Genomic DNA, 27,569 nt, shown 5'->3' on the forward strand with positions numbered 1-27,569 from the left:
TCCTCTTGAAGTAAGTGACACTTAGAGGGTTTTAACTTCAGCCCGTAGCCATGGAGACAGCTGAAGACCTGTGCGAGCCGATCCAAGCTTTCATCCACTCCTCTGCCCAGGACAATGACATCGTCCAGATAGATAAGCAACGTTTCCCACTGGAGTCCCCTCAGGACGAGCTCCATCGCCCTCTGAAACGTGCTTGGGGCATTACATAGTCCGAAAGGCATACGAGTGTACTCGTAGAGGCCCCATTTGGTGATGAATGCAGTTTTATGGCGGTCTTTGTCATCCACTGCTATCTGCCAATAGCCAGACTGGAGGTCGAGTGTCGAAAACATAGTGGCTCCTCCGAGAACATCGAGGCACTCCTCAATCTTGGGCAGAGGATATGCATCCTTGATTGTCAGGCTGTTTAAGCAACGGTAATCCACACACCACCGCACTCCTCCGTCTTTTTTCCGCACTAACACAACTGGAGCGGCCCACTCTGATGCGGATGGGGTGATAACCCCTGCCTCGAGCATAGCATGAAGATGCTTTTCCTCTTCACCTTGGAACCCAAGTGGTGTCCTTCTCACTGGCTGGCGCACAGGCTTGGCCGTTCCTGTGTCAATCTTGTGTGTGATGGCAGACATGTAGCCCAAGTCAGAGTCACTCTTTGCAAAGAGAGTTTGGTAAGTCAACAGCAGCTGAAGAAAACGCTGGTGCTGCTCCTCAGTGAGCACCTCACTAGTAGCACCAACCAATCCACGGAGATGGTCAGGAAGATCAGAGACGGTTGCTATTCTTCCAACCCTCAGTGGTGGTACACTCTCCGACTCTTTCTCCACGCCAAGCTCTGCACTCTTCTCTGCGGACCATGATGACTCCTCGGGATACACTTCGACCAGGAGCCCAAGACATACTCCCTTTAACAGCGCCGCTTTGCCAGTAGAAAAGTTGCATAGCCTGACTGGCACCCGCTTCCCCATGGTGACGGCAACACTTCCAGAGGCTACAGCTCCTGTGACGGTCAGGGGCTCTAGTACAGCTGGAACACCTGGCTTTGGGTTCTCCACTTCACCCCACACTACGCACTCAGATGTGGGTGGTATGGTGGTGCTCTCTCCTAGGGTCACCCTGGTAACACAATAGTCTGCTCCATCTGTTACCACCTTGGAGGGCACAAGTTCGTCACCAATAAAAACTTTGCCACGGGCGTAGACGACAACATCGTGGGCCTTCATCAGATCATATCCAAGAAGAACAGAGTCACGTATTGGGGCCACATGTACGTCCCAGTCTATCAATTTGGATGCAATTTTAAAGGTGACCTTCAGCCCACATTTTGCCCTCATACCATCCCCCACTCCTGCACTTAGGAGGTAAGTCTCATGCAGGTTGTTGGGGTCCTTCGCCGAGAGACTCTGATACAGCCCTTCAGAGATGACAGTTGTCTGAGCCCCAGTATCCATCACAGCCTGTGTGGGAACGCCGTTTACAGTCACAGGAATCTGCAGACTCTCACCTTTGTTTTTGGTGCAGCCAATCTGTAGTCCCTGTGGTTGGTTATCCAGGCTTAGTGATGCTCCTGATTGTGGCCGATGGCTTAAGTCTTGTTCACTATGGTTCCGTGCCCCTGTTGGACTCGATGACCTCATGCAATCCTTCCTTAAGTGCCCAGATCCTCCACATTTGAAGCACGGGCCGACTGCTCCTCGGGTTGGGCTTGGAGACTGGGAGCGCCCCCGGCTGGGCTGCAGTTGGAAATGGTTCGGCTTCCTCTCCACCAGTGAGGGGGTGGACTGGAAGCGTTCAAACTGTAGCTGTAGCTTCTCCACTGTATGAACAAGGCTCTTGACTTGGTCTGTTAGTGCAGTGAACTGATCTGTTGTCACATACTGCGGGGTCTGCACCCTACAAACAGTAGCAGTGGTATCCTCACAGGCGTCCCCGTCACTGGCCCAAGAAACACGCCTGGCTCTGTTCTTTGTTTCAGTTTCACGCCCCACAGTGGCCCTGAAGTTATGTTCGTGGGCCTCTACACGCTGTTGAGCCTCTGCAAGGGAGCATGGATCTCTGTTCATGACTTCATAGGCCACCTTTTGGTTTTTTAGACCTTTTAGGAAAGCATCTGTTGCCAGTTGATCTTGTAACTGGAGATCCACGCCTGGATATGCAAGTGTAATAAGGCGCCGCACCTCTTCTGCAAATTCAGCAGATGTCTCCTTCCCTTGCCTGAGCTCCCCCAGCTTCCTTCTCACTGTGGTAGGGGGATCCTTTCTTCCGAAGCGCTGAGTGAGCTGCTCCACCAAGAGAACATAGTCCTCCCTGGTACGTTCGGGCAGTGAGCAGACGTATCTTATTGCAGCTCCTCTCAAACATTCATGCAGTCTGTCCACCCTTTCTGCAGTAGTCCATCCATACTTCCTCGCTTGGCGCTCAAATGGCAGCAAGAAAGAGTCCCAGTCATCATTTCCATCAAATATGGCAAGTCTAGGTCTTTGTGCCTCCTGTAGGGCTAGCTGGCTATTGTGGATACTGCTCCTTACCCTCTGCTCATCATGGTGGGACAGCAGGCGCGAGGTTTCACGTTCAGTCTCTCTGTTATCTCTCCGTCTGACGTCAGGTTCGGGGTTTGCACTCCTCCTGGGGAAACCAGGGCTGCGGGCTCGCCTGTTGATGACTTCCAACTCAGCTGCAAAGGGCCCACTAGCTTGATCTCTTAGTCTCGCTGGCATCTCCCAAGATCCTAAAGGTGCCTCATCCCGCCTGTCTTGTAAGGGCTGCCGAAAAACCTCACCTCCCTCTCCACCAGAAGCAGCAGGTGGTAAGGCTTGCGGTGCAGATGAATCCATTCCAGTCATGTGTGTGAGGACTGGAGCCAACATCACTTGTAGACTTTGAGTTTGATGATCCAATACAGCCTTCAGCCATGATGGGGCTTGGTCGGGCTCCGAAGGGCCTGCTGTAGCTCCTCCTTCAGCCATTTTATTATTATTATTTTTTTTTTATTGTCCTCTTTTTTTTATTTTAATGTATTTATTTTTATTTTTATTTTTTTTTTTTACAGTCTTTGCCTTGGTTTTATTGCTGTTGTATCACAGTGACATTGAGGCATGTACTGGTAGCCTCCAGGAGATGGCGCTGTGCCACAGCTGATGAGTTGATGACAGCAGGTCGGTAGTGGCTCTCTCAATGCAATGCACAGCCTGTTGGTGGTCCGGCGTACCGACAGTCCTTTATGATGGATAACCACAGCTAGCAACAGCAGTGTCCTGACAGTGGCTCGTGTTGCCGTTCGCCGGATCGTGCAAGTCCCAGTGAGCCCCCGTTAGCATTCGCTAGCTCCGACCACTCCAGCTAGCGCCGATTAGCTCCCGTTAGCTTCTGTTAGCATTCGCTAGCTTCGGCCACTTCAGTTAATGTTTATTAGCTCCCGTTAGCATTCGCTAGCTCCGGCCGTTTTAGTTAGCGTTTATTAGCTCTCCTCTTCATCAACTGGATGTACTCACTGTTGTAAAAGTCCACATTAAATCCCGCTTCTGACGCCAGTTGTTGTGCTTAGACTTCGTGGTGTTCTCCGTGCGTGGGTGGAAAGTAACACAACAAGGGATCTTCGTTTGCAGCCTTTACTGAACAGTCGGTAAGTAGTACAGAATGCGAGCATCAATGGAAATAACTTTGTGTTGGGTTGTGGCCCCTGGCTCGGGCACAGACAGCGAGCTAGCGTGTCCGTGCAGTTAAGCCGTGGGTACCGTTCAACATCCAACTCTAGACTAAAACATAAACAACAGGGGAATCTGGTCACGTACTCATCCCCGCCCACGTGACTTCCCACACCCAATCACTCACTACGCTCAGCAGCACGTAACAGAACAGTATCACCTAATCTCAACTACTGTGATCTGCCTTACAATATGATTGTTTTAAAAAAAGTGGTCTTGTGTCTCACTTTACCCCAGCTCAGGGGTAAACTGAGACAAACCAGAGAAATCAATGGGGTAAACTGATCCACTTACTTTTTCCACTCTGAAACTACCATAACAACACATGTTGTAACAGTTAGAATCCTGACAGCTAGCTTGACAACCACACTTCCCAAAACTAATGTCGGACTAGTAACAGAATCATGGGGATTGGTCAATTAAGCACTTTTTTTTCTCAACACAAAGTGACTCAGAACAAAATCAAATACAACACAGAATGTTTTAATTAACATTCAAATGACAGATAGACCCAGTTAGATAGTCTGGGGGTCAGATTGTAGGACCCGACAATTGTGACCATTTCGATCAAAAGTCCTCTTGTGTGTGGGGGGAGCCGACAAAGTGGAATGTGACTAAAATTGAATGTAACCAATAAAGAAGTGAGCTGACTGAGAGCACATAGCATAACAAAGCAGTGTGGCTACAGATCATTGATCACGCAAGATTTCTGGCTTGGGGGACGAAATTCTAGGGTAAATCTTTGTGTGTGGTGTGCTCACAGTGTCTCACTCTTGGATTTATTATAATACATCCATGGTCTCACTTTACCCCGCAGCATTTGTCTCACTTTACCCCAACACCCCCATTGTAGAAAAAACGACCTCTCTTAGAAATTCAGGCTAATTTTCAGCCAGCATCATCACATGGTTGTATGTGTTGGTAGTTCATCATCATGTATCATATACGTTTTTTTACATGAATCAATTTGCTTTGGCACAACAGTTGATTAAGTTGACAGCAAGAAAATTTACTTTTACATGCAAAAATCATATTTTTGTGAAAAAAACATGCTTTCCACAGCATCATGAGGTCCTCTTCTTCATGACCATGGGGAAATGGAAGGGGCTTGAAAACATAATGGTCAGATGACCATAAATGTGTTCCGTTTTCTAGATATAGGGGGTGTCTCACATTACCCGGTGTCTCACATTACCCCACTCTCCCCTATGCTACCTAAAAAGTTGTTCTTAAGGGGGGATGTTTAGCTCATGTGTTGAGGTTATAGTCCTCACTGTAGGTGGCCCCTGTTCGAATCCTGCTTTGAGCGGCCCCATCCTGTGTGTCATTCCCCTCCCTCTCTGCCTCCCATTTCCTGTCTCTCTCTCAACTGTCCTGTCCATTAAAGGCGAAAAAGCCCCAAAAAAGACACAAAATGCTGTTTAATTTAGATATAAATGAAAAAGTGGAAGAATTTGAATTTAGTTTTACAAAAAATATGACAATATGCGTCAAATTACAAAATGGATAAACTAAACCAGGTGGCTAAAGTTGCCAGTTACATTAGCATAAGTTCTAAACTGCACAAACTTAATGCTTTAGTAACTCCCTTTAATGATCAGACAAAATACAGCACCTCTACTAGCTAAATCTAACTAAGTAAGGACTTTAAACAAACTTTGAAATGCATTTTTTATTCATAATGAAAGCACCCTCAAAGAGTTGCTATGCCTAACAATACGGTAGGACAAGGAGAGAGCGCATTTGTGAGGGTCCATCGTCAGCTGCCTGTGTGCTATTTTTCAAGTCAAGGTTACAGTGTGACCCAGCTGTTTGCTTTCTCTGTCGGCACAAAAGAAGACATGTATAAATTGTGTTTTGTTGTCCTGTTTGCCTCCTATTCACCCTCTCTTGACCCAGATACCACTGTGTTTGGCCGTGGAGGAGCAACGTGATCCCACTGGTGACCCTCTAGGCATTTAATACTGATCCTCGAGTCATACGGCCCTGAATAATGGTGCCTGCTATGGCCTCACCAAGCAGCAGATGATCCCAACAGTATTAGAGTGCATGACCTTCGAAGAAACATACACATCCATTACATGTATATGCTTAACAATTACATTTCTAATAAGAAAATATAGAAACATAAAAAGGAAGAAAAAAATGTAACATTATAATGGTGAAATAGTAGAAATATAACTAAACATTTAGTGCATAAACACCTAAAATACCTCTGTCGGGTCTCAGTCTGACACCCCAAACCATGTAGAATTTCAATTACCTCATGACGTATAACACTATATAACAGCATGTTTGGTGATATGAGGAATTATGGGTTCTTGTGACACTGTCGAACCTTCATATAAATGACAGAGAGAGAGAGAAAGAGGGGTGTGGGGGAGGGAGAGAGAGACAGAGAGAGGGGAGAGATACAGAGAGAGAGAGGGGGAGAGACAGAGGAGGAAGGAGGAAAGAGAGCAACAAACACACAAAACAGCTGGTGTCTGCAGACGTGATAAGAAGTACAGAGCTGCTTACAACAATAACAGCAACATCCACATAGTGGAATACCTTTGGACATACATGGTTGTCTCTGTGCATTTTTGGTCTTAAGATTTGCAAAAAGTAAGTGACCTACAATCTTTTGGCATTTCAAGAGGTGTTAATGCATTTGAGTATTTAGGGAAGGGGTGACTGAAAGGATTAGTAGAGATTAGAAGATAGATTGGACAGTATGGCAGTGGCTAATCCATGTTTCCAGAAGGAGTGGGGTGAGTTGAAGAGCGGGATGGGGGTAAACAGGAGGATGACATTGTGGGAGAGAGTGAGACGTTGGACAAAAGTGGAGGAGGAAGAAGAGGAGGATGATGTGGAGGAAAATGAGGAAACAAACGGTGGGGAAGAGGAGGAAAGTGAAGAGGGGGAAGATGAGGGAAATGAAGATCGGAAGGGGGAAAAGGTAGTGGAAATAGAGGAGGGGAGTGAACAGGAGGGAGAAGAGGAGGAGGGGGAGAAGGTAAACAGTGAGGCATATGAGGAGAATGAGGTGAACACAGAGAAAGAGGAGGAGAGGGAGGTGTCAGGAAAAGAAAAGGAGGAGGTAAATGAAAAGAGAAAAGCAGAGGAGAAGATGGTAAAGTGGGAGGAGGTGAAGGTGACAGAAGTAGAAGAACTGGAGGAGGATGGGGAAGTGGGAGAATACAAGGTAAGGGAGGACAGGGTGGATGAGGAGGAGGAAGAGAAAAAAAAGTTGGAGAATGAGTTTGATGGGGAGGCTAAGGAGAAGGTGGAAGATGAGGAGAGGAAGGTGGTGACACAAGAAGAACCCCCTATCCACGACGTTGGGGAGGAGGCCAGAGAGAACGACAGAGATGAAACAGATATTATGTTGAAAAAGAAGGAGGATGAGGATGAAGAAGATGACAAAGCCAGTGGGAACGATGGAAAACCAGAACAGGAGCACACTGAACACGATGACCTTGGAGAGCAGTTTAGAGAATACACGAGCGAAGGAATTGAGTTAGTGTGTCCTCAGCAAAACCAAGAGAGTGCAGAAGAAGATCATGTCACAATAAAAGAGGACAGTGCTTCAGATTCACTTGAGGGTGTTGAGGATTCTGACTGGATGGAGTCTGAGGATGAAAGCTTCAAGTCTGAGAGAGTGAAGGACGAAGACATAGCTATTGAGAGTCCTTGTGAGGTTGAAGATTGTGATCAAAAGTCAACAAGCAATGAAAATAGCACCCCAGGAGTATGGACTTCTAAGGAAACAGGAGAAGAAGAAGAGAGTGAAAAACCTACAAATGAGGAAGACACAGTCTCAGAATCTTGGACAACTCAAGTAGATGAGTTTGAAGACTACCAGGAAAAGCTTCAAGAAGAGGAGGAAGAGGAAGACTCAACAGATGAAGAGGATACAGAATATTCAATGTACGAAGACATGGATGAAGATGTGGAAAAGACCTACTGCAAAAATGATTATCCCACGGACATATTCCACACTCTGAAAAAGTTTAGGGACTCTTCTCTTCTCACAGACTTAACATTGAGAACAATGGATGGGAAGAGTTTCCATGTCCACTCCCCTGTCATGGCCGCTGTCAGCTCCCTCATCTGGGACAGTTTGAGTAGAAAGAATATAAGAAAAGATAGAGCTTATGAAAGAAAGGACAATGGTACAATTGTCGGAACCAACATGTGGTCATTGTCCCTGGGATCAGAGGTGGATCACGTTGGAGTAGAGGCAGTTGTGGAGTTTGCCTACACTGGGATTATATCTTGTCTGGACAAGGACATAATGGAACAGATAAAGGCAGCAGCTCTGACACTCGGTGCCCCCAGGGTGATGGATCTCTGCACTGAGGAAGAGCCCACAAAAACTGGAGGACTGAAGAAAGAAGGAAGAATCTCTGCTGCAGAACAAATGCTGATCAGTCTTCAGTCCATCAAACAGTTATGGATGGACAGGGTGGGCTGTGATGTTATTCTGGAAGGAATTGGAGAATTGCTGCATGGTGAGTAGAACACCAACCAGTAAATGTATATCATGTTTCATATGTCTTGTCATCCCCGCCTCTTGCCCGAAGTTAGCTGTGATAGGCTCCAGCTTACCCGTGACCCTAGTGCAGGATAAGTGGTATAGAAAATGAATGAATGAATGTCTTGTCATGTGATATGTTTCTTTATTTTCCATACGATATTACATGAGTGAATAATGAATGGATTGGGAGTACATTGACAACACTGGATGTTAATTGGCTAGGTACTCATCACCATACTCTCTCTAGTCCACAGAGTCATCCTAGCAGCAAGTAGTGACTATTTCCGTGGCATGTTCACCTTGGGAATGAGGGAATCCCATCAGTCTCGTGTGACTCTCCCCTTCCTTTTGGCCTCAGAGCTGGGTGTTCTGATCAGCTGCTCCTACAGCGGGGCACTACCCCTCAGCTGGAGGTGTGTCTTTGAGATCACCAGCATTGCTCTCCAACTCCAGTACCAGACTGCTCTTTCTTTGTGCCTTAACTTCCTGCAACAAGAAATTAATCCACACTCCTGTCTGGATGTGGCATCTTTTGCTGAGGCATATGAGATGGTGCAGCTCCAGGAAGTTGCAGATGATTTCGTCTTGCGACAGTTCCAAAAGGTAGCCTGCACCTTAAAGTTCAAGGACCTGCCTGCCAGACACCTCCTCAAGTACCTGAACAGTCACTCACTATGTGTCCCATCTGAGCTAGTAGTATTCAAAGCAGTGGTGGCATGGATTCAGGCTAAGCCTAAAATGAGGCTCAGGCTCACTAAGGAATTGATGAAAACCATCCACTTTTCCTTGATGACGTTCAACGAATTCAAAGAGGTCAAGTCTGTGAACATATGGTCAGATCACAGCCTGGGTGAGCTATATGATGCAATTTTTGAGGATTTCTGCTCCAGTGAGACTGCCCCACAGAATCAGTGTCGCATCTATCTGCCCAAAGAGAGTCTGGTCCTGATTGGAGGTGACCAGATCTCTGAAGATCTGGGTACCCGGAGCATCAGTAAGGACCTCTGGTTTGGGAATTCCCTGAGGAACCTTACAGGGATAAAAAGGGCCGTGGAGTGGAGAAAGTTGGGGGAAATGCCAGGGCCGACAAGATTCTGTCATGAGGTGGCGGTGCTGAAAGGACAGCTATACGTGTTCGGGGGCAAGAACTATTATGGTATTGATGACACCATGAGTTCTGTTTGCAGGTAAGGCAGGATACTCTTGGAGTAGTCATCAAAGAAATACATGTACAGTTCTGAATATATCTATCACTAATACTGAATTCTATTAACTTATATTTGTCACCTCATCTGTAGGTATGACCCCCATGAAAACAGCTGGGAGAGCCTAGCTGAAATGCGGGTAAAAAGATGCTCTTTCTCAGTGGTTGTGCTGAATGGAATGATATATGCCATCGGTGGACACTGTGAACCTGAGTACATCGATACTGTGGAGCGATACTGCCCCACTACAAATTCTTGGAGGTAGGTTTGGATGATTATTCATTGGCATACCAACAAGCATCTACCAGCTCAGTAGCTCTTCCTGTGGTGAGGCAAGATCTGGTGCCAGACACCATGCTTTTCTGTGTCTTTATTTCTATTGAGAAATCCAATATTGCCAATGAAAAGGAAATGGAAGGTCACCAGCTTTTTGGCTACTGCCTGCATACGTAAATCATAGTTTACCATATGGCAATTATAATCTGATACTCCTCAACTGCTATACTATGTATTTTACATACCCTGTCTCAAAATGAACAGGTATATATCTTTTCTTTCAGCTTCACCCTGCCTTTGGATTTACCTCTACGTGGGCATGTGGCTAAAGTGTCACAAGAACAGATCTTTGTCTCAGGTGGGATGAACAGCGACTACAGCTTTCTGGCATCCATGTTTCTATACCACCCAGAGACAGGGAGCACCTATCTGGCAAACATGTCTAAACCTCGGGCACATCACTGCATGGAGACCCTGGGTGACCATCTCTATGTAGCAGGTGGAATCACTGCTGATGAAAACAACACCATTGTTGACCAGCTAGATTGCGAGGTGTATAGTCCAGCAGCTGACTCCTGGACAGCCTTTGTGTCTTTAAATGTGCCACATGTTGGAGCAGGGAGTGCAGTTTTAGAGGGAAAGTTTTATGTCTTGGGTGGATACAGCCAGGAGGACTACAGTGAGACTAAAATGGTCCATCGCTATGATCCCACCATGCAGAGATGGGAGAATATGGGCAAGATGCCAGGGCCAAACAATGACATACGAGCAACTCTACTGTGTTTGCCATCACATATCCGTTTGTAAGACATGAAGGCATACAATATGGCTTTCAAAGTTTAAAATGTTAGATATCATGTTTTTTTTTATTGCATGTTAATAATGACATTTGAATGATTGAATTACATATATTTTTTTAATTGAGCAAACATTCTTCCATTTAAAATGATGATAATTATGTACACCATCATGCCACACAATATCTTGATCAAGAAAAAAATAACTTTTATTTTTGGTATGCCAATTGTAATAATTAATAATTAATTCCCCAACAAAACAGAACAGTTTAGTATTTTACATATAATAGCACAGTGTTAAATACCATTGCTGCAATAACCAACTATGACCATAGGAGGGAGCTGTCCCATTTGTGTTCATAGTTGCCATTGTTTTAGGGGGAGGCTGGAGAACACATTTGTCATTGTATAGGGTGCAGGCATCAGTGTGACAAAAAAGACTTATATGTTTATATGTTAAATATGTTTATTCTGCATTATTGGAATGGTTCATACACTTAATATATTTACCTAAACATTAAAAATGTGTATTGTCTGTGTGTGAGTGTGTTTATTTTAAGCATTGACGTTTTAGGTTGGCAGCCCAGTGCAAATATGTTGTGTCTGACCACCTACACTGGGAACAAGAGAAAACCACTGAAAGTTGTGTGTCCATTTAGGTTATCAAACACTCTGCCATTATCCCAGAGCTCCATGTGCACCGTATCTCCAGCAACCAGCTGCAGAACAACAGCGTTACTGCTACTGTCTGATTTGTCTTCTGAAGGGTGATCGTAGGTCGAGATCTGATGAACAGCATTCTTTATCAATATGGCCCCCATTACATGAGTGTTGTAGCCATAGGTACTGAAGCTGAAGTAGTACAGACCGCTCACTGGTGCTGTGAAGATTCCTGTAACAGAGCAAGTTGAGGCAAGATGGATCATTGAAATCCAGATTGGAGTTTTACTTCTTCTCATTATTCTGAGAGGGCTGACGAGGAACTCAAAATTTGATTGATTAATTTATAATCCAAAAATGTTACACAATAAAGGCTATAAAGTATTAGAACTGGAGTCTAAACAATGCTGTTTCTATTAGTGACTGTAAAATAAGTCTTACAGAAATGTAAGTTTGACTCCACCTAAAAGGGTTGTTTACATATTATATATTACTTTTTTTTTTCTTTTTTTTTTACCAACTCTGGAGATAAATATCTGTCTTTTACAGTTACAGCAGAAGAGTGAGATTCAAGAAAACAGAATAAAACCCTCTGTAAAACTGAAACCAATTGTATAGTCAAGTGGCAATTGCCTACTTTAAATACAATTTTCTTGAAAAATGTTTTATCCCTCATTTACAGTATGCAAAAAATATTGATTAGTCCCTTGTTAATCCCTTGCAAACTCAAGGTGCAAGATTTGAACAGTACCTGTATTTAGATCGTAAGCATTGCCAGTGTTCGAGAAGATCCTTTTGAAAATCAGAGTCTTGTCAGTGCAGGGTCCTCTGTAAATCTCACCAAAGTTTGCCAAGGAGGCTGAGAAAGCAATCCGAGGAGCAGCTGTTGACAGAGTCATAAAGACACATGTAAATGTTAACATGAAGAATACGAAGGGTTCTGTTCTACAGTTTTATATACTGTAGGATCTCTCCAATTTCCAGAGAAATGAATGGTAATGCAAAAATGTAAATAACTGATGACTGTGAAGAAATAGTTTTCATTTGTCTTACCTTCTTTACTACTTTGTTTGAGCTTGTCAATCTCTGCCTCTGAGGCATTCAATCTTGTTTGCAGGCCTGCACAGGTTTACAAGAAAAAATATTAATGACAATGAAAAAAACAGAACGGATGCACAATCAAAAAAATAAATATTTGGTTGGAATACATGTGATAATAATTTAGACATCATCCTGTACCTTCAATCTCTTTCTTCAGGCTGTCCATCTCAGCTTTCTGTCTCGTCAGCTCGTCTACAGTTGCATTGAGCTTGGCCTCCAGAGATTCAACATCATCCTGCCGGCTTTCTACTTCTTTCAGTTTGTCCTGCAAATTGATTATCAACTTCTCATTGGTCTCTCTATTGTCCTTGTCACCTCTCTGTCCAAACCCTGGCTCCACAAACAAGGAGCTCAGGAGGGTCAGCAGAATCAAAGTCCTGAACTCCATATCCTCAGCAGTAGATGTGTGATCTGGAGGGTGGTTTTCTATCGTGGGTTATATACCTGCTCTCTTCACTGAGACGGGTCCTTGGATGATCTTGAATAAGCAGCATTCAAGCCCTCAGGGAGCTCGGCTCCAGCTGTGTCCCAACAGGCCTACCAGGTGGGATTATGTAAGATTGTCTGCCAGTAAAATATTAACAGGGAATGGGTCATAAGTGGGCTATGTTGTTGTACGTTTTGTACAAGGTAAACGACCTGTGATAGGACATGTTCCACATTATGTTGTTACAAGTTGTGAAACCCCTCCCCAAACATTATGCTGGTCTTGGATGTTTTATCAGAGTGTAGCATAGCATTAGCAGCAAATTCATTCTCAATAAAACATTTCAAACATCACAAGCAAACATGACAAAATGCTAAATCCATTTGATGTTACAATGACCTTTATTCATACCTAGAGAATTATTATGCTTTAATGGCCTTACACCCCATTTGAAAAAGTCAAATAATGTTTACTTCACATATTCCACCATTTACAATGACTGAAAAATGACCCTGAAAGTTAAACCGCAGGAATGCATGCAAATGCCAGAGACACTTGTCATGATAAGAGTCCTGAGGGTACATGATCCATCATAATTAATTCATTTAAAAAGTCATCTCTGAAGCTTGATGATGCACAGCCGTGACCTTTAAGAGATGCATAATTAGATTTTTTATTTCTTAAAACAAACTTACTAGTTTTTCCTTTTTTAAATATTTAGAAGTATTCTCTGTTACTATTCATGTTAAAGTATGTTTGTGTCTACGTAAAACTCAGAATGGGGATTGGACCGTACCTAACACAAGACAGAAAAAAAACAATGCATCTTTTAAAGATTAAGATTCCTCAACAAATTGCTGTATCTCTGGACCCAAATGGCTATGAAGGACAGCCTTCGAACATTTGGAGTGTCTTTACCTTTTTCTAAACAAACATTGAGTACATCATCATAATCATTGAGAATTAATTTAGACTCAAGCTTTAAAGACACAACTAGTCTAATCTACTTATCATATAAAACAATCCGTTTGGATATTTAATAAAACCACATATCTTGAACTGATTTTTGTCATGTATTCCATTTGTTCAAACAGATTCAAAATAATTATTGGACATTTGCAGTTTAGTCTTGACTGGAGTCTTTACAAATTGTGTCACTCTGCGACAACATAAATCTTATTTAGTAGAGTAGCTAGTTCTGCTACTCTTGAAGAAAAATTATCTGGTAGCCTATTCACAGAATCATTTTGGATTGAAATTCACAATATTAACACTACAAATACTTGTAGTAGATCCATACCGTATTCAGATTTGCCTATAATCCAAAATTACTGGTAGGCTATTTAAAAAAAAAAAAAAAAAAATTCAGTCATTTTAAAAAATGTTTCAACACAGAGTTATTGTCTCAGCTGTTGAGGCAACCGGAGCAGACATGCTCGAATGTCAGCAACAGCCCCAGGCAGTTTGCCCATGTTCTCCCATCTCTGTGTCCTGGGATCAATGCGGTGGACCAGCCCAGACTCACTGTAGTCTTCCTGGCAGTATCCACCCAGTACATAGATCTTCTCCTCCAGGACAGCTGAGGCTGCACCCACATGGGGAACGGGCAGGGATGTAAAGGAAGTCCAGGAATCAGTCACAGGATCATACACCTCACAGGCTTGTTGATCTGTGTAGAATGCCCTCAGATTGCAAACCCCACCACTGACATAAAGGCGGCCTCGCAGGGCCTCCATGCAATGCTGGGCCCGGTCATTGGCCATGTCTGCCAGGTAGGTCGTTCCTCTCTCTGGGTGGTACAGGAGCATGGAAACCAGACACACGTATTTACAGTTGAAACCTCCAGAAATGAAGATTCCTCCATCTACAGCGGTGACAGCGTAGCCGCTCAGGGCCTGGTCCAAAGGATGGACAAAACTGATAAAAACGAAACAAGAGGAATCAAACAGGAGTGGATGACTGGCAGTCAGTGTAATCTCAACATCCCAAGATTTTCCGACCACACGTTTGATCTTATAATTGCCAACTAACACAGCATTTCATGCAAAACTTACATTTAGCCATTCCTTCTCTGACATGAATTTAAATGAACAATTAACGTATAGACACATGATTACAAAAATATTTTTAACCTCTAATTTGCCATGTAATGCCATCCTCCATGCTTAATTTTGTCTCATAAGGGGAGAAGATTTTTCAAAGCAGTAAAGCGCGAGTATAGATGCATTGGAAATGGTGATATCTGGTGGTCAAGCTTTGGTATTGCATTTGCATGGAAGGTTTTGAGTCATGCGAACCCAGCTTTAATTAGCTTGCCATTTTGCTGTATACTATAGGCACTGGATACATTTAATGTTTATAGTGTTTGACAGACATGTATTAAAAAAAAAAAAAATCAATCCGCTTCAAAAAGACTGTTGAATTGTCTGCGTTGAGTGTAGCATCAGTAATCTTACCTCCATGAGTCAGTGTCTGGGTTGTACATCTCAACGCTGTCTACGTTGGTGTTGATCTCCTTATCTCCACCAATGGCGTAAAGGCGTTTCTCATGTGCCACCACTGAGAAGTTACTTCTAAAATCCTGCATGTCGGCCAGCCTCTTCCAGCTATCCTGTACAGGATCATAACTAGAACAGATGAAGGCAAAGGTAAAAATGGAGAAAGTCAGATCAGAAAACAGACAATGCTTCTTACTGAAAGTGAGAAGAGGATATTTGTGCATTGGCTTTGTGCATCTCCAATTACCTGTAGACAGATTTCATTATGTTATGCTGAGCATAGAAGTAGCATCCACCAAACACATACAATTTCCCTTCCATTGCTGCTACTCCATGCCTGAACTTGGGCTTGTCTGGTATCTCAGCCAGGCTCTTCCACTCTATGTCCTTCACCAACCCCGTGTGACAGCGCAGGGAGTTTGCAAACCATAGTTCCCTGCTTGGTATGCGCCGCCCACCCATGTCTGGGTTTAGCTGGTCTCCTCCGACAAGTACCAAAGTATGTTTTGGTCGTCTGACCCGACACTGGTCTTCTGTTTTGGGGAGATTGAAGCCAAATTCCTTCAGTGCTGAACCATACAGTTGAACTTCCTTATTTCCGGAACACTCCATGCGCAGATTAATGGCCCTGACCTCCCTGAACTCTCGAAAGGTCATGAGGGAGAAACGGACTGCAGTCATCAGCATGTCAGCTTGGCCCAGTCTCTCTTCTGGATCAGCCTCAATCCATGTGATTACAGCTCGAAATACAGCCAGTTCTGAGGGCACGCACAGACCATCACTGCGGATAAAGTCTAGAAGTTTCTCTGCAGGTAGGTCCGTAAATTTTGCTGTGGATGACACCTCACAAAAGTTCCTCAGTACAAAGTCATTAGCGTCTTCTAGAAGCTCTGTCATCCCATATGCCTCTGCAAAAGAAACAATGTCCAGACAGGAGTTTGCTTCAATATTCTGTTGCATGAAGTCAAGGCAAAGTGAGAAGGCCAGCTGGAACTGAAGCTGCAGGGCTGTGCAGGTGATCTCAAAGACGCAGTCCCAGCTAAGTGAAAGAGTCCCACTGTAGGACCAGCCAATAAGGGCCTCTAACTCAGGTGCTAACAGGAAGGGAAGAGAAACACAGGTCTGATTGGATTCCTTCATTCCAGAGGTGAACATGCCACGGAAGTAGTCACTGCTTGCTGCCAGGATAACTCTATGAACTGGAAACATAAGAAAGGAGAGTTTACACTTGACCATAATCAAAATACTTAAAGATTGCATAAGATTGATTTTATTCTGACTACTAACCATAGAATAAAGCCCCATCCACATCCAAAATCACATCACATCCCACTCTGTCTGTCCAGAGATGTTCAATGGACTGAAGAGTACTCTTCATCTGTTCTAGAGGAGGGATTGCTCTCTCTTTCTTCTTGGTGCTTCCACCTTCCTTTATCTTTTCCTCTTTGTTGCAGAGATCAAGCACTCTAGGGACGCCCAGCAATTGTGCGGCAGTCTTAATCGGTGCCATGGTATCTTTGTTTAGACAAAATACAACACCGGTATAAGCAAACTCCACAACTGCCTGAAGCCCTACATGATCAACCTCAGCACCCAGAGACATTGACCATCCGTGGAGTCCTACATCCTCAAGTTCTCCACTCCCCTCCCTCAGTCTCTCCGCGATGAGGGAGCTGATGGCAGCCAGGACAGGGGAGTGGACATGGAAGCTGCTCCCATCCTCAGTGGTTAGAGTCAGGTCTGTGAGGAGTGATGAATCACAGAGCTCCCTCAGGGCCCTGAATATCTCATTTGGAGAGGTTTCACTGCGGTAAGCGTGGCCGCGACCCTCATCCCTCATCCCTTCATTCCAAAACGCCTCCTTGTTCACATCTTCCCCGACTATTTGCTCACTTGTACTACCTCGTATGGCCACTGACCCCTCTGTCTTATCCCCGCCACTTGACAGACCCATCCTGGAGTCATTGAAGGCCACAATCCTCCTCAGCTCAAGGTTGTCCTGTTCAATCGCTTCTCCACCTTCTTCAATCACTCGTTTCCTCCTCTCCTTCTCTCTCCTCCAGCGCTCTTCCCACTCCATTGGCAGGTAACGTCTGGTGAACTCCATGTAACTGACTTGACATAATTTTCTTTTACAATACCTGTAGTGGTCCCTCAGTGGTGTTTCCTAAGAGCCCAACAAAACCGTATGCTCTTGCCTTGAATCTGCTGCTTTCTCATGTTTATTTTTTCTGCCTTTCTAAATCTTTAGCCCACCCTTAACTCTCCCTCCTTCTCTCTCTCTGACTTAACTTTCCTTACTGCATAAACAAGCAGCTATTCATAGCTACTGGGTCAGAGATACAGTATTCAGTTTCAACAGAGTCTTGGCATGCCCTTCATATATCAGTCAAGGCACGACATGAAGGTGACCCTGGACCTTCATTGTCAGGAATACAACCCCATTATGTTTACAGAGTGGTCACTGTTTGGTTATGCTTTGACATAAAAATCATTAGGATAGGACCAAGGGGAGACCCAGCTTTATAAATATTTCCTTAAAGGGATAGTTCAACATTTTGGCAAATTGGCCCATTGCCATAATCGCTATAGTCATAGCAGTAGGTTCATTACCTTTAATTGTAGGTGTAAGCTATTTTCAGTACGGCGGAGCGCAGCAGCTGGCTGCTCAGAGCTACGCTATGGAGGCTAACGGAATTTCTTGGTTTCCCTCATTAAACTCATCAAATTCAACATCCCAAAACTCCACAGCGCTTTTGTAGACAAGTTGTGACCTGCACAACCACCACGCTATGAGATAATGACGGAACGATACGAAACGGAGCCGTTTTCGAGGTAAATACAGGGTAAATACGGAGACTGCTTGCTGAAAAACTGTCCCTGAACGCAACGCGCATCAGCGGTTTTGTATGAATTTACCTCGAAAACGGCTCCGTTTCGTATCGTTCCGTCATTATCTCATAGCGTGGTGGTTGTGCAGCTCACAACTTGTCTACAAAAGCGCTGTGGAGTTTTGGGATGTTGAATTTGATGAGTTTAATGAGGGAAACCAAGAAATTCCGTTAGCCTCCATAGCGTAGCTCTGAGCAGCCAGCTGCTGCGCTCCGCCGTACTGAAAATAGCTTACACCTACAATTAAAGGTAATGAACCTACTGCTATGACTATAGCGATTATGGCAATGGGCCAATTTGCCAAAATGTTGAACTATCCCTTTAAAGGATCTTCGCTGTCAGGGTTGGATTAACTAACATGCAGTTAAGGCTACAGAACATGGATAAGAGAGACAATGTTGACAACTAAGATATCAAAAAAAAAGTTACATAGAAATCAAATTTTTGCTTACAAATCATTATTTTATTATCTTATTGTTGCAAATACACTGTGTAAATTACTTTTGAAGCATACAGTAATAATTTAGGTATCAGAATCCTTCTCTCCAGGGTAGGTGTGATCATGTTTTCTAAATCTATTACCATGTCCAGGCTAGTTTCCACCCTTGCTACCTTATAATTTTAAAAGTAAAGGAATTAAAGCTTGCTCTACACAGTATTTAAATTTGTTTTAGCTTTATACACAACACTTGACATAAAAGCATCATGTTCAAAAATATACATTTCCTGGATTAATAATGAGATGAAGACAGCCATAAAAGTATAACCAGTATCATTGCTTAAAAGTTCATTAAATGTAACAAAATAAATTAAAATAATGTAAATCTTAAATTGCACTCTTTGCCAAGGCTATTGCACACAACTTCAGGACAGCTGTGGCTACAGACGTAGCTTACCACCACTGGTGTGAATGTGGTATGAATGAATAATTGTTTCTGTAAAGCGCTTTGGATGCCATGAAAAGCGCAATATACAGTAAACCCAAGCCATTATTTATTTTTATTATTAATTTTAGGACTAGAATTTGAATTTGGATTTTAGAAACCTCTGATGAGAAGAAGTGCTTCTGGGGTACAACATCATCTAACAGGACATTCAGTGAATGATATGAATCATCACATGCACGTGCTGTGCCGAAGTTATGAGGCAACTACACCTGATTAATTTCTTGCCCTATAAAGTGATTCTAGCTCAAAATCAGAGCAGGAAAAAAAGGTCATTGGTTCACCACACCAACCATGAGGTTTCTTATTTTTCCTTTTCATTTAAAAGTGATAAGGTATTCTGGGTAGGCCTGGTCATCATGGAAGATTACAAACATGGAGGGCTGCTGCTGGTTGTCCACCAAACTGTCATAGCAGTCAGTGGGGTCTGTGCCACGGGGAGGAGGCGCTTTCATGGCAGAATTACCGGCCGTGTATCGGCCAGTCAGGACTCGAGCAACATACAGCCGCTTCAGGCCTGAGGTGTCTGCTGGGGAATAGCTACCGGCCGAATAGGCTGCATTGACTGCAAAGTAAACTCCTTTTCCATACAAAGCAGCTACAAGAGAAAAGATACATCAACTTTTTAGCAAAAAATCAAAATAATCAGAAATTTGCTTATTAATCACTTTGAGATGAACAATTAAATTCCTGTTTTGACAGAAACAATATCAATTGTTTTATACATAGGCTAGTGCATCATACAACTCCTTACCGTGTGCTCCTGCAAAGCTCCTGTCAAATCTATCCCTTTCAATGCACTTGCATGACCCTGCTGATGTGCCATGGTAGAGGGACTTCTCCCCGAGTTCTCCCGGCCCATTCTTGACAAGAATACGCTGCCTACACACAGTAAAGGCATGCCACAGGTAGACGTTTTGTACACGCTCAATCTGAAATCAGAAGACAATCAGTTACTTATGGGGAACTGCAGGTTTCTCATGCTTAAAAGCCTGTGTTTGAGTCAGCATACTCACTGTTTGAATGTTGTAGTTAGCTGTCTTAAGGAAACCCTGGGCTACATCCTTATACTCCTGTGAGTTAGGTTGGAGCAGAACCTTTTTAAAGACTTCATCGTGCATTGGTTCCCAATGTGGCGGCAACTCCAAGGCTAAAGTAGAGGTCATAAAACTCAATGTTATGACTTAAGCATGAAAAGAGAATGGTTTGAACACAAAGTAAAAACTGAAAATTGGAAATTGCGACGTACGTGCTGCAGTCTCCAATCTCTTCACTTTGTATGTGACCCTTGTCAGCCAGTTTGTGCCTTCTTGTGTTCTCAGGTTCACATTCACCGTATTTCCATCTGGTGCCAGCACATCTACAGATGCTTTCTTCGTTATGTGAGCGTCCTCCAGCACATAGTTGTCTCGCAGGCTCAGCTCATGCCAGGTTCCACCAATGTCTTTAATCGACCACTGGACGTTAAGAGCCAACATTGCTTCTTCTTTGTCTTGGAGGTATTCACAAAGTCCTTTGTGGACTACTGTGTTTACAAGCTCAGTGACACTTAAAACGTCCTCTTTTAGGCCTCTCAGTACATAGACATCTTTTCCTGACCCTGAGCGATCTTTAGCTTGAGCTCCAGCAGTGTTTCCTGCTCTGTCACTATCCACACTTCCAGATCTTTGATGTCTTTGTTCCACACTTATTCCTAAGACTCTGACTTTTGCTAACACAGCTTCCAGCTCCATGTCATCAAGCTTGGAAAAATCCTGCACATTCACCACCCTGTCTACCAGTTGCTTCTGCAGGATTCTCTCTAAATCTCTCTTGACAGTTGTGATGATGTCCTGACCACAACAAATCACACTTAGTACAGCTGGCTGAGGATTTGAGGAGATGAAGGATTGTCCTTGTCGAGCTGAAGCTACAGAGGTTTTTGAATGCTTCTCTTGCCACTGTTTTAGCTTCTGTTTTGCTCGTTCTAAACCCAAAAAAGAAAAGAAGAAAGAAAGAAGATGAAAAGTGTTTGTACAGTGTCCACAATATTCAGATCTACCTAAGTTTTGTGTAGAAAATAAAATAGAAATATTCTTGTTGCTAATATGACAGAATAAAAAAGGTTCTTTAACATTGTTTCCAAATGATACATATGATCTATACACTAGATCTTATATCATGTTGAGGAATATGAATTAATTGGGAAGATCAACAGTGGAGAACAGTAGTGCAAGACCCTTTGTAGTTTACTTACTGCTGGGTTTGCCTCTTTGGTTTAGTGTTCTGATAGATTATGCTTTGATATCACCTTGTGGCGAAAAGGTGAACAACATGACTTAACTATGAATGTTCAAACCCCCCCCCCCCCAAAAAAAAATCTAAAGAACAATGGTGATCGGTATCTGTGTAGTGCTAGAATGTAACAGAGAGTTGTACTTCCGTGAGTATCATGAGCAAATGTCTACAAAACAACTTTCCCACAGGTGTTTCAAATTCTAGAAAATCAGTAGTGCTTATTGTCTTTGATTGAATCAATTGGACAATGCTTAGTACACAGTTTTCAAGCCTAGTACAAACAAACCTCTCAGACTGAGGCCACCAGGAGCAGGTTGTCCCAAGCGTTTCTCCAGCTCTGATCTGCAAAAGCACGTCAGAGGACAGGTCATTTAAACCAAGCAACCCTTACCCTGACTGCGAGAAAGACAGTAAAAACTGTATAACTGTCAATTGCATGTTGCTGTTGGACAAGATTTATCTCTGACCTGAAAGCCTGGAAGACCGGTTGCTGCAGGATTACAATGCGGATGAGTGCAAGGGAGTTTGGTTTCAATTTCCTAATAGCCAATGCCATGCCATCAAGCACGGCTTTACATGCCGTTACAGGATCCATACCAGCAGCACCTGATGGGAGATAAACACAATGGTTGTGAATCCTGTATTTAATTTAATATCTTCAAGTGCCACTATTGCTAACTATCGGTGTTTTTTTTTTATCACTTAAATTATCTAATTTATCATTTTAGAGTGTAAACTTAATTTAGAGAATACTACTAACCCACTAAAATGTCTAACCTTCATCTATCAATAACAAGTTATTTTTGCCTTATGTTTGATTAACACATAAAAATTTAAGTATTCTCAGGATCCAGATATACACACAACCACTTATTAATTCATGTCATGCATATTCCTGCAGTACAAACCAGTGTTGATGGCTGGGAGGGCTACTGAGTGGTAGCCTTTGCTCTCACAATGCTTCAGTATCTTTTTGCAGTTCTTCTGAATCAACTGAGAGTCAGCCCTGAAACTTGCATGTAAAATTTCTTTACAGCCAAGTAGCCCAGGTCCTGTGGTGCACATGAGGTCTGCTGGAAGGCCCGCTGATGGAAAAAAAAAAGTTTGCGCTTTTAAATGCATAAACTGAAAATACACATGAAACAGGATGCTGAAATTGAAATTGAACTTGCAGTTTAACCTGTAGGAGATCAATTCTTATCGTTATGTTTAAAATATTTTTGAGTCAATCCTTAAGACTTACCTCGTGCTAACTCTGCTTGAACAATAGGCCCTGCGGCAGTCAGAATAGCTTTGGAGACACCTGTTGAGTTCAAGAATACACAGTTAGTTTCAAACCTTGGATAATATACTGTATAGAGATATGTAGATGAGCATTGATGAGCATATTTCTTTTCATTGATTAATTCAAAACAGTTATTTCATACCAGACTGGTTGTTGAAGTCAGTAGTGTTGACAATGATATCTGTGACCTCATTTACAATGTCACCATGGATCATCTGAAGTTTGACTCTGCCCAGCATGGCTGTGACCTCGTCAGCAGCCACTGAGACATAGCGGTAAAAGGAGGCTACAGAAAAAAAAGGTGTATGATGACTGTTTGATAGCTTCAAACAAATCAGCAGCATCAATATCTTATGGAAATTAATATTAAATCAAGTGCCTCTGAGCAAATGATTGTGGATTAAGACCCAGATATTTTTGCCAGGAGACTAACTCAACCAAAATCCACGTTGCCTCCAGCCTGCTCACCTGTTGAACAATGTATGTGCAATGCATCCAAAAAAGTGTTCAGACTGACCTTGATCTAGGTTAGCATCATTTGTGAATCTTCTGAGACGCAAAGTTTCCTGAGCAGACTGGAAGGCCTGTAGAGACAAAGTAAAATGTATTATTACATGCCATAAAAAACAAAATGTGATCAGGCTGTTGTCTTCAAATGATTACAAAGGTGAATAGTTCCAGCTGTTTCGAGGTTGACCTTCTTGTTGGTTTCGGGAGGAGTAAATGTCTGTTCTCATTTCAGAATTGACATAATAGATCACAAAGAGCTTAAGCATCCTTTACCTTGCTAGATTCTTTGTCCTGGGGGTGAATGACAACACGGACTCTGAAAGGTGATGTACTGATTTGGTTCTGTTCAAATACATGGACCTCTTCCAGAAGAACCCTGGATGCCACGCTGTGAGGAAAACGCAAGACAGCACCAGTCCCAAGCACAGGCAGAGCAACTGAAGTGAGGCCTCTGATCCCACAGGAGGCCAGAATTTTTCTTATCCCTTGTCTCAAAGCCTGAAAGATTCAAGCATTATCCAGGTTACTATGTCTTAGTTTTTAAGCAGAGTTTTAAGAGTAGAAGAAAATTAAAGTAAAGTGGTGGCACAAAACTCTATGAAAATACAGCACTTCACCTGGACTGCAGTTCCATTTGGCTTGTTATCCCAGGGAAGAAGATTGAGGAAGACCACTGCCTTAGATCGAAGTGCAGGTAAACTATCCACCAAGACTATGTCGCCAGGCAGTGTTGCTCCTCCTGCATGTCTATAAAACTTGTCAGCCATTTGTGGTCCTACCACTCCGGACAGAGCATTTCCAACACGGGTAGAGAGAGGATCATGGCCAGCCATAGGAGACACCAAAACCTCCACCTACCAAAGCAGATAAAAATTTTTTAATTTCATTAAGGTTGACATTTAAATGATCCTAACCACCGCTGGCAACAGAATATTTGTATCAGAGAATTCTTGAACCAAGTATCAAAATATCAATACAACATCAATCTGAGTAGAGTTTCTCACCTGCTGGGTCTCAATGGTTCCTTGAACAACCTCAACTTGGACACCATCTCCTCTTGCTGTGTTTTGGGCAGCTGCACCTCCCAATTCATCACTTGGTGTAGTGTTTCCTGAACTTATCCCTTGAAGAAGACTGTCACATGCTTCCTGCATGGCCCTCACCACCTCGACTCTGTTATCGATCAATATGATTCTCCTCAGACTTCGCCCTTCCTGACTACCAAACTTTTTTACAGCAGTTACAATAGCCTCTGAGCACACAGCAAGAGGAACACCAAATATACCCGAGCTGATACAGGGAATGGCTATGGACTTGAACTCCATCATTTCTGCCATATTCAGTGCAGACTGGACAGTTTTTTCAAGCAAGGACCGTTCGCTACCACCTGCTCTTCCAGCTGAAGGTCCAACAGCATGCAGAAGTGTCTTGCACTTAAGATTACCCCCCGTGGTCACCACCACATCACCTGTGGGAACTTTCCTAATCTGCTTTATTAATGCCCTGCTTTCCCTCTGTACTTCAGGACCACCTGCTTTACTCAGTGCAGCAGCAACACCTCCACAGTGGTCCAGATCTTCATTGGCAGCATTAACCAGGGCATCAGCATCCTGTTTGGTGATGTCACCCTGACACACCAGCACCTGGAGCCCATCGCAAAGGGTGTAGCTCCCCCCATTACCAGAACTCTGTCTCGCATTGTGAGATTGGTCTTGAAGAAGTATGAGGCACTTCTGAGAATGAGCAACACTTAACATGTTCTCCCTTCCAGAGGGGCTTTCAAAATACCTTACAGCCCCTGGCATGTTTATGGTAATGCTGCCCTGAACAAGGGAGTCAAGAAATGGACCCAGCCTGTTCCTGACCTCAGTCACCCTGTTGGATGGGCCCTCCAGCACCACCATGGGTCCTGAGGAAGAGGTCAAAGGATGGAAGGTAACCCCTGAAAAGTCAAAATTGTGTAGCTGCAGCAGTTCCTTCAAGAACTGTTGTAACTCTGTGGATTTGAGAATGATTTTGCCTTCAACGCATGAATGATCCAAAATAAACCCTGTGACAACTTCACTCAGCTCTTCAACCTCTTTGGTGTGGCCCAGAATGCAAACTTGGCTGCCTGAGCCAAACAAGACCTGAGCCCTACATTGCTTGTGGTTCATCTCATTTGTCTTAGACTTAAGCTTTTCCCGAAGCTCAGATGGCACAGCAGTACAGTTAGGAACATCAATCTTTACTTCCATGAACTCACTCTGCAGTGCTGTTTCTGCAACATCCAATTTATCAGCAGAGAGGGAGAAGAGACATAACTCTGCATCTCGTAATTCTATTTCCACCTCATCACAAACTCCTAAAAAGTCAACCAGCATCCTTGGGCTTCCATAAGCCTTCCTTAGAAAGGCCAGAAGATGTGGGCTCTTGTTAGAAGCAGTTCTTTCTAACACAAGATTGCCCTTATCAGAAATCCATTTTCCAGCCTCAAGGATATCCTCTGCAGAACCCTCCAGAACTACCTGACCTGCATCACCCTGTGTGACCTTAACTCCTGGAAAATCTTTGCCCAAACCACGTACAATCTCATCCCAGAGGAGGCGGCGTTTGGCTTCACCCAGTCGACGAATGCTAGTTTGCTTCTCAACTGAACGTGACCCTTGACGTTGAACAGTCGACACCGCCACATCCTTGAGCCTGGCATTAACCTGACCATGTTTCCCGACCACAACAGCCAGCACGCCCTCACTGTACACCTTCACATCATCTGTGGTCTGACCTGACCCGCAGGACTGAAGCAAAGCTTTGACTTTGAGAGGGTCCACCTCATAGTGGCACAGATAAGCATCAAAGAGTTTGTCTACCTCAGCTTTCCATTTTCTACCTTTGTCTGCAGCACAAGGCTGAGCCATACGCTTAACTAAAACTTTCCCCTCATCTGGGTAAAGCTGAGCAGAACAGTCCACAGAGGCAAGTTCTTTCTTTAGTTCTGCCCCGGCCTCAGAACATTCTTTGAGGTAACGTAGGAGGGATCCATCAAGTTGTAGTTCATATTCTTCACCACTTGGTGGCAGGCTTGAACCAAGAATGGACTGCTGTTTCTGTTGCTGGAAAGATACATTCAGTTGTCACATCATTATGAGCACCTTTTTATTAAAGCAAATGCTGTCTAATACATCAGTCCTGCGATAAATCAATTCATATCAGTGACAGTGGGCTAAAAAATCTTATCTATAGTGTGCAACATGTACAAACTGATAAAACATATTTTGGAGGGTTTTCCACACTAACCTTGGAAGTGCTTACATCCTGGTTTCCACTATCGGATGGGTCTGGAGACAAGGTAGTGCTGGGAGAGGAGCTGCAAGGCTCTGGGCTGCCTCGTACAGTCAGCACCAGAGGGCCACCAGCAAAGTCCAACTCATGTGTGCACTTCTCCAGGACTCTTTGTTGAGCTGAGACAAAAATAGTGGATATACTTGTTAGGATCTTGGACATGGACATCAAACAACATTCCTCCATTAAACACAAAGCAGTGAAAAAGAACTACAAGGAAAGCAACTTTGAAAAGATGTTGTTTCCTGCTCCAGCATAGAAAGAGTTACAGGCCGTTTAAATGCCTGTGCCTTAGGGCTGTAGTCCACTGTCTTCACTGGCCTGCCGTCTTCTTAAACCCTTACGTAATTTATGAAACTGACAAGCATTGTATATGTTGAATTCCTAACATGAAGCCTAACTATGATTTGCAAACCTATTTTGCTCATGTTAAAAGGTTTATATGACTCAAACATCAAAATCTATGTTGATGAGATGATTAAGATAGTGTTACATCAGCAGTCTGAAGAGAGTGAAAGTGAAACTAAATGAAATTTGTCAGTTGTTAGACTAAACTCGACAAGAAAAAACATACAATCAGAGAACAGTCTGAAACTGGGGTTGAAAACAATAAAGTTGGTTTATTTTGTTTAAAAAATAATATTAAAAGAGTAGGATCAACATGCCTCTTCGTTACTTTCACTTGAACACAACAAGACGACCTATTTGAGGAAATCAATAGATATAGATATTCAAAAATCACTTAACTCACCTTCTCGCTCCATAAAAGCGATGCTGTAAACTTTATCATGTGTGTTTGTCAGTGAGCTGCATTGTCCTCCACCTGATTTTCGGCGAACTTGGAAATAATTTTCTATCTTCCTTCGTTGCTCTCGGTCCAGATTGGGGCACTCGAAGAAAACCACATACTTGAAACTGTCCTCCATGGTGCAAACACTTGATCTTATTTATTCAAATATACAACTCGTCTGGTACTGTAAGTATGAGGTTGCAGGACGCGGCTGTGTCATGGACGCCCTTGCCCTAATGCCACCAGCCCGCTGGCCGGGTGCGCCCTCTGGTGTTCATCCGTGGCTAGGACGTCAGGGGGAACACTCGTGACTTCCAGGAAACAAGGCACCTTCGGTTTCCCGACGGTCTGAAAGAACCGGGA

At 43.5% G+C, this 27,569-nt stretch overlaps 4 protein-coding genes across 5 annotated transcripts; 1 reads left to right on the forward strand and 3 right to left on the reverse strand.

The window, feature by feature from the left end:
- Positions 1 to 6,813: 6,813 nt before the first annotated feature.
- LOC146968991 (kelch-like protein 33) lies at positions 6,814 to 10,907 on the forward strand. The gene is made up of 4 exons (XM_085759335.1): positions 6,814 to 8,197; positions 8,471 to 9,410; positions 9,522 to 9,689; positions 9,989 to 10,907. The coding sequence occupies exons 1-4, from the start codon at positions 6,814 to 6,816 to the stop codon at positions 10,509 to 10,511; spliced, it is 3,015 nt and encodes a 1,004-aa protein (XP_085615461.1). The 3' UTR covers positions 10,512 to 10,907.
- A 139-nt stretch (positions 10,908 to 11,046) lies between these two features.
- Positions 11,047 to 13,057, reverse strand: cbln11 (cerebellin 11). Its single transcript, XM_085758937.1, has 4 exons — positions 12,401 to 13,057; positions 12,215 to 12,280; positions 11,913 to 12,044; positions 11,047 to 11,393 (listed from the first exon to the last, which is right to left on the reverse strand). The coding sequence occupies exons 1-4, from the start codon at positions 12,648 to 12,650 to the stop codon at positions 11,113 to 11,115; spliced, it is 729 nt and encodes a 242-aa protein (XP_085615063.1). The 5' UTR covers positions 12,651 to 13,057; the 3' UTR covers positions 11,047 to 11,112.
- Positions 12,977 to 17,544, reverse strand: LOC146968993 (kelch-like protein 33). Its single transcript, XM_085758936.1, has 4 exons — positions 16,475 to 17,544; positions 15,435 to 16,386; positions 15,146 to 15,316; positions 12,977 to 14,606 (listed from the first exon to the last, which is right to left on the reverse strand). Exons 1-4 carry the CDS (start codon positions 17,292 to 17,294, stop codon positions 14,087 to 14,089), a joined length of 2,463 nt encoding a protein of 820 aa, XP_085615062.1. The 5' UTR covers positions 17,295 to 17,544; the 3' UTR covers positions 12,977 to 14,086.
- A 1,605-nt stretch (positions 17,545 to 19,149) lies between these two features.
- On the reverse strand, positions 19,150 to 27,454 carry LOC146968994 (protein mono-ADP-ribosyltransferase PARP14-like). 2 transcript variants are annotated; one of them, XM_085759188.1, is made up of 15 exons: positions 27,168 to 27,454; positions 26,372 to 26,535; positions 24,100 to 26,181; positions 23,713 to 23,949; positions 23,369 to 23,593; positions 23,103 to 23,169; positions 22,728 to 22,871; positions 22,544 to 22,603; positions 22,209 to 22,385; positions 21,768 to 21,906; positions 21,587 to 21,642; positions 20,273 to 20,989; positions 20,040 to 20,173; positions 19,778 to 19,955; positions 19,150 to 19,621 (listed from the first exon to the last, which is right to left on the reverse strand). In XM_085759188.1, exons 1-15 carry the CDS (start codon positions 27,340 to 27,342, stop codon positions 19,341 to 19,343), a joined length of 4,836 nt encoding a protein of 1,611 aa, XP_085615314.1. In that variant the 5' UTR covers positions 27,343 to 27,454; the 3' UTR covers positions 19,150 to 19,340. The 2 variants fall into 2 exon arrangements, with proteins under 2 accessions (XP_085615314.1, XP_085615312.1); XM_085759186.1 differs by having other exon boundaries at positions 24,100 to 26,187.
- Between the last annotated feature and the right edge of the window lie 115 nt (positions 27,455 to 27,569).

This window comes from Trachurus japonicus, chromosome 18 (assembly GCF_045865225.1).
Source record: "Trachurus japonicus isolate A0001 chromosome 18, Traja_1.0".
Classification (NCBI taxonomy): domain Eukaryota; kingdom Metazoa; phylum Chordata; class Actinopteri; order Carangiformes; family Carangidae; genus Trachurus; species Trachurus japonicus.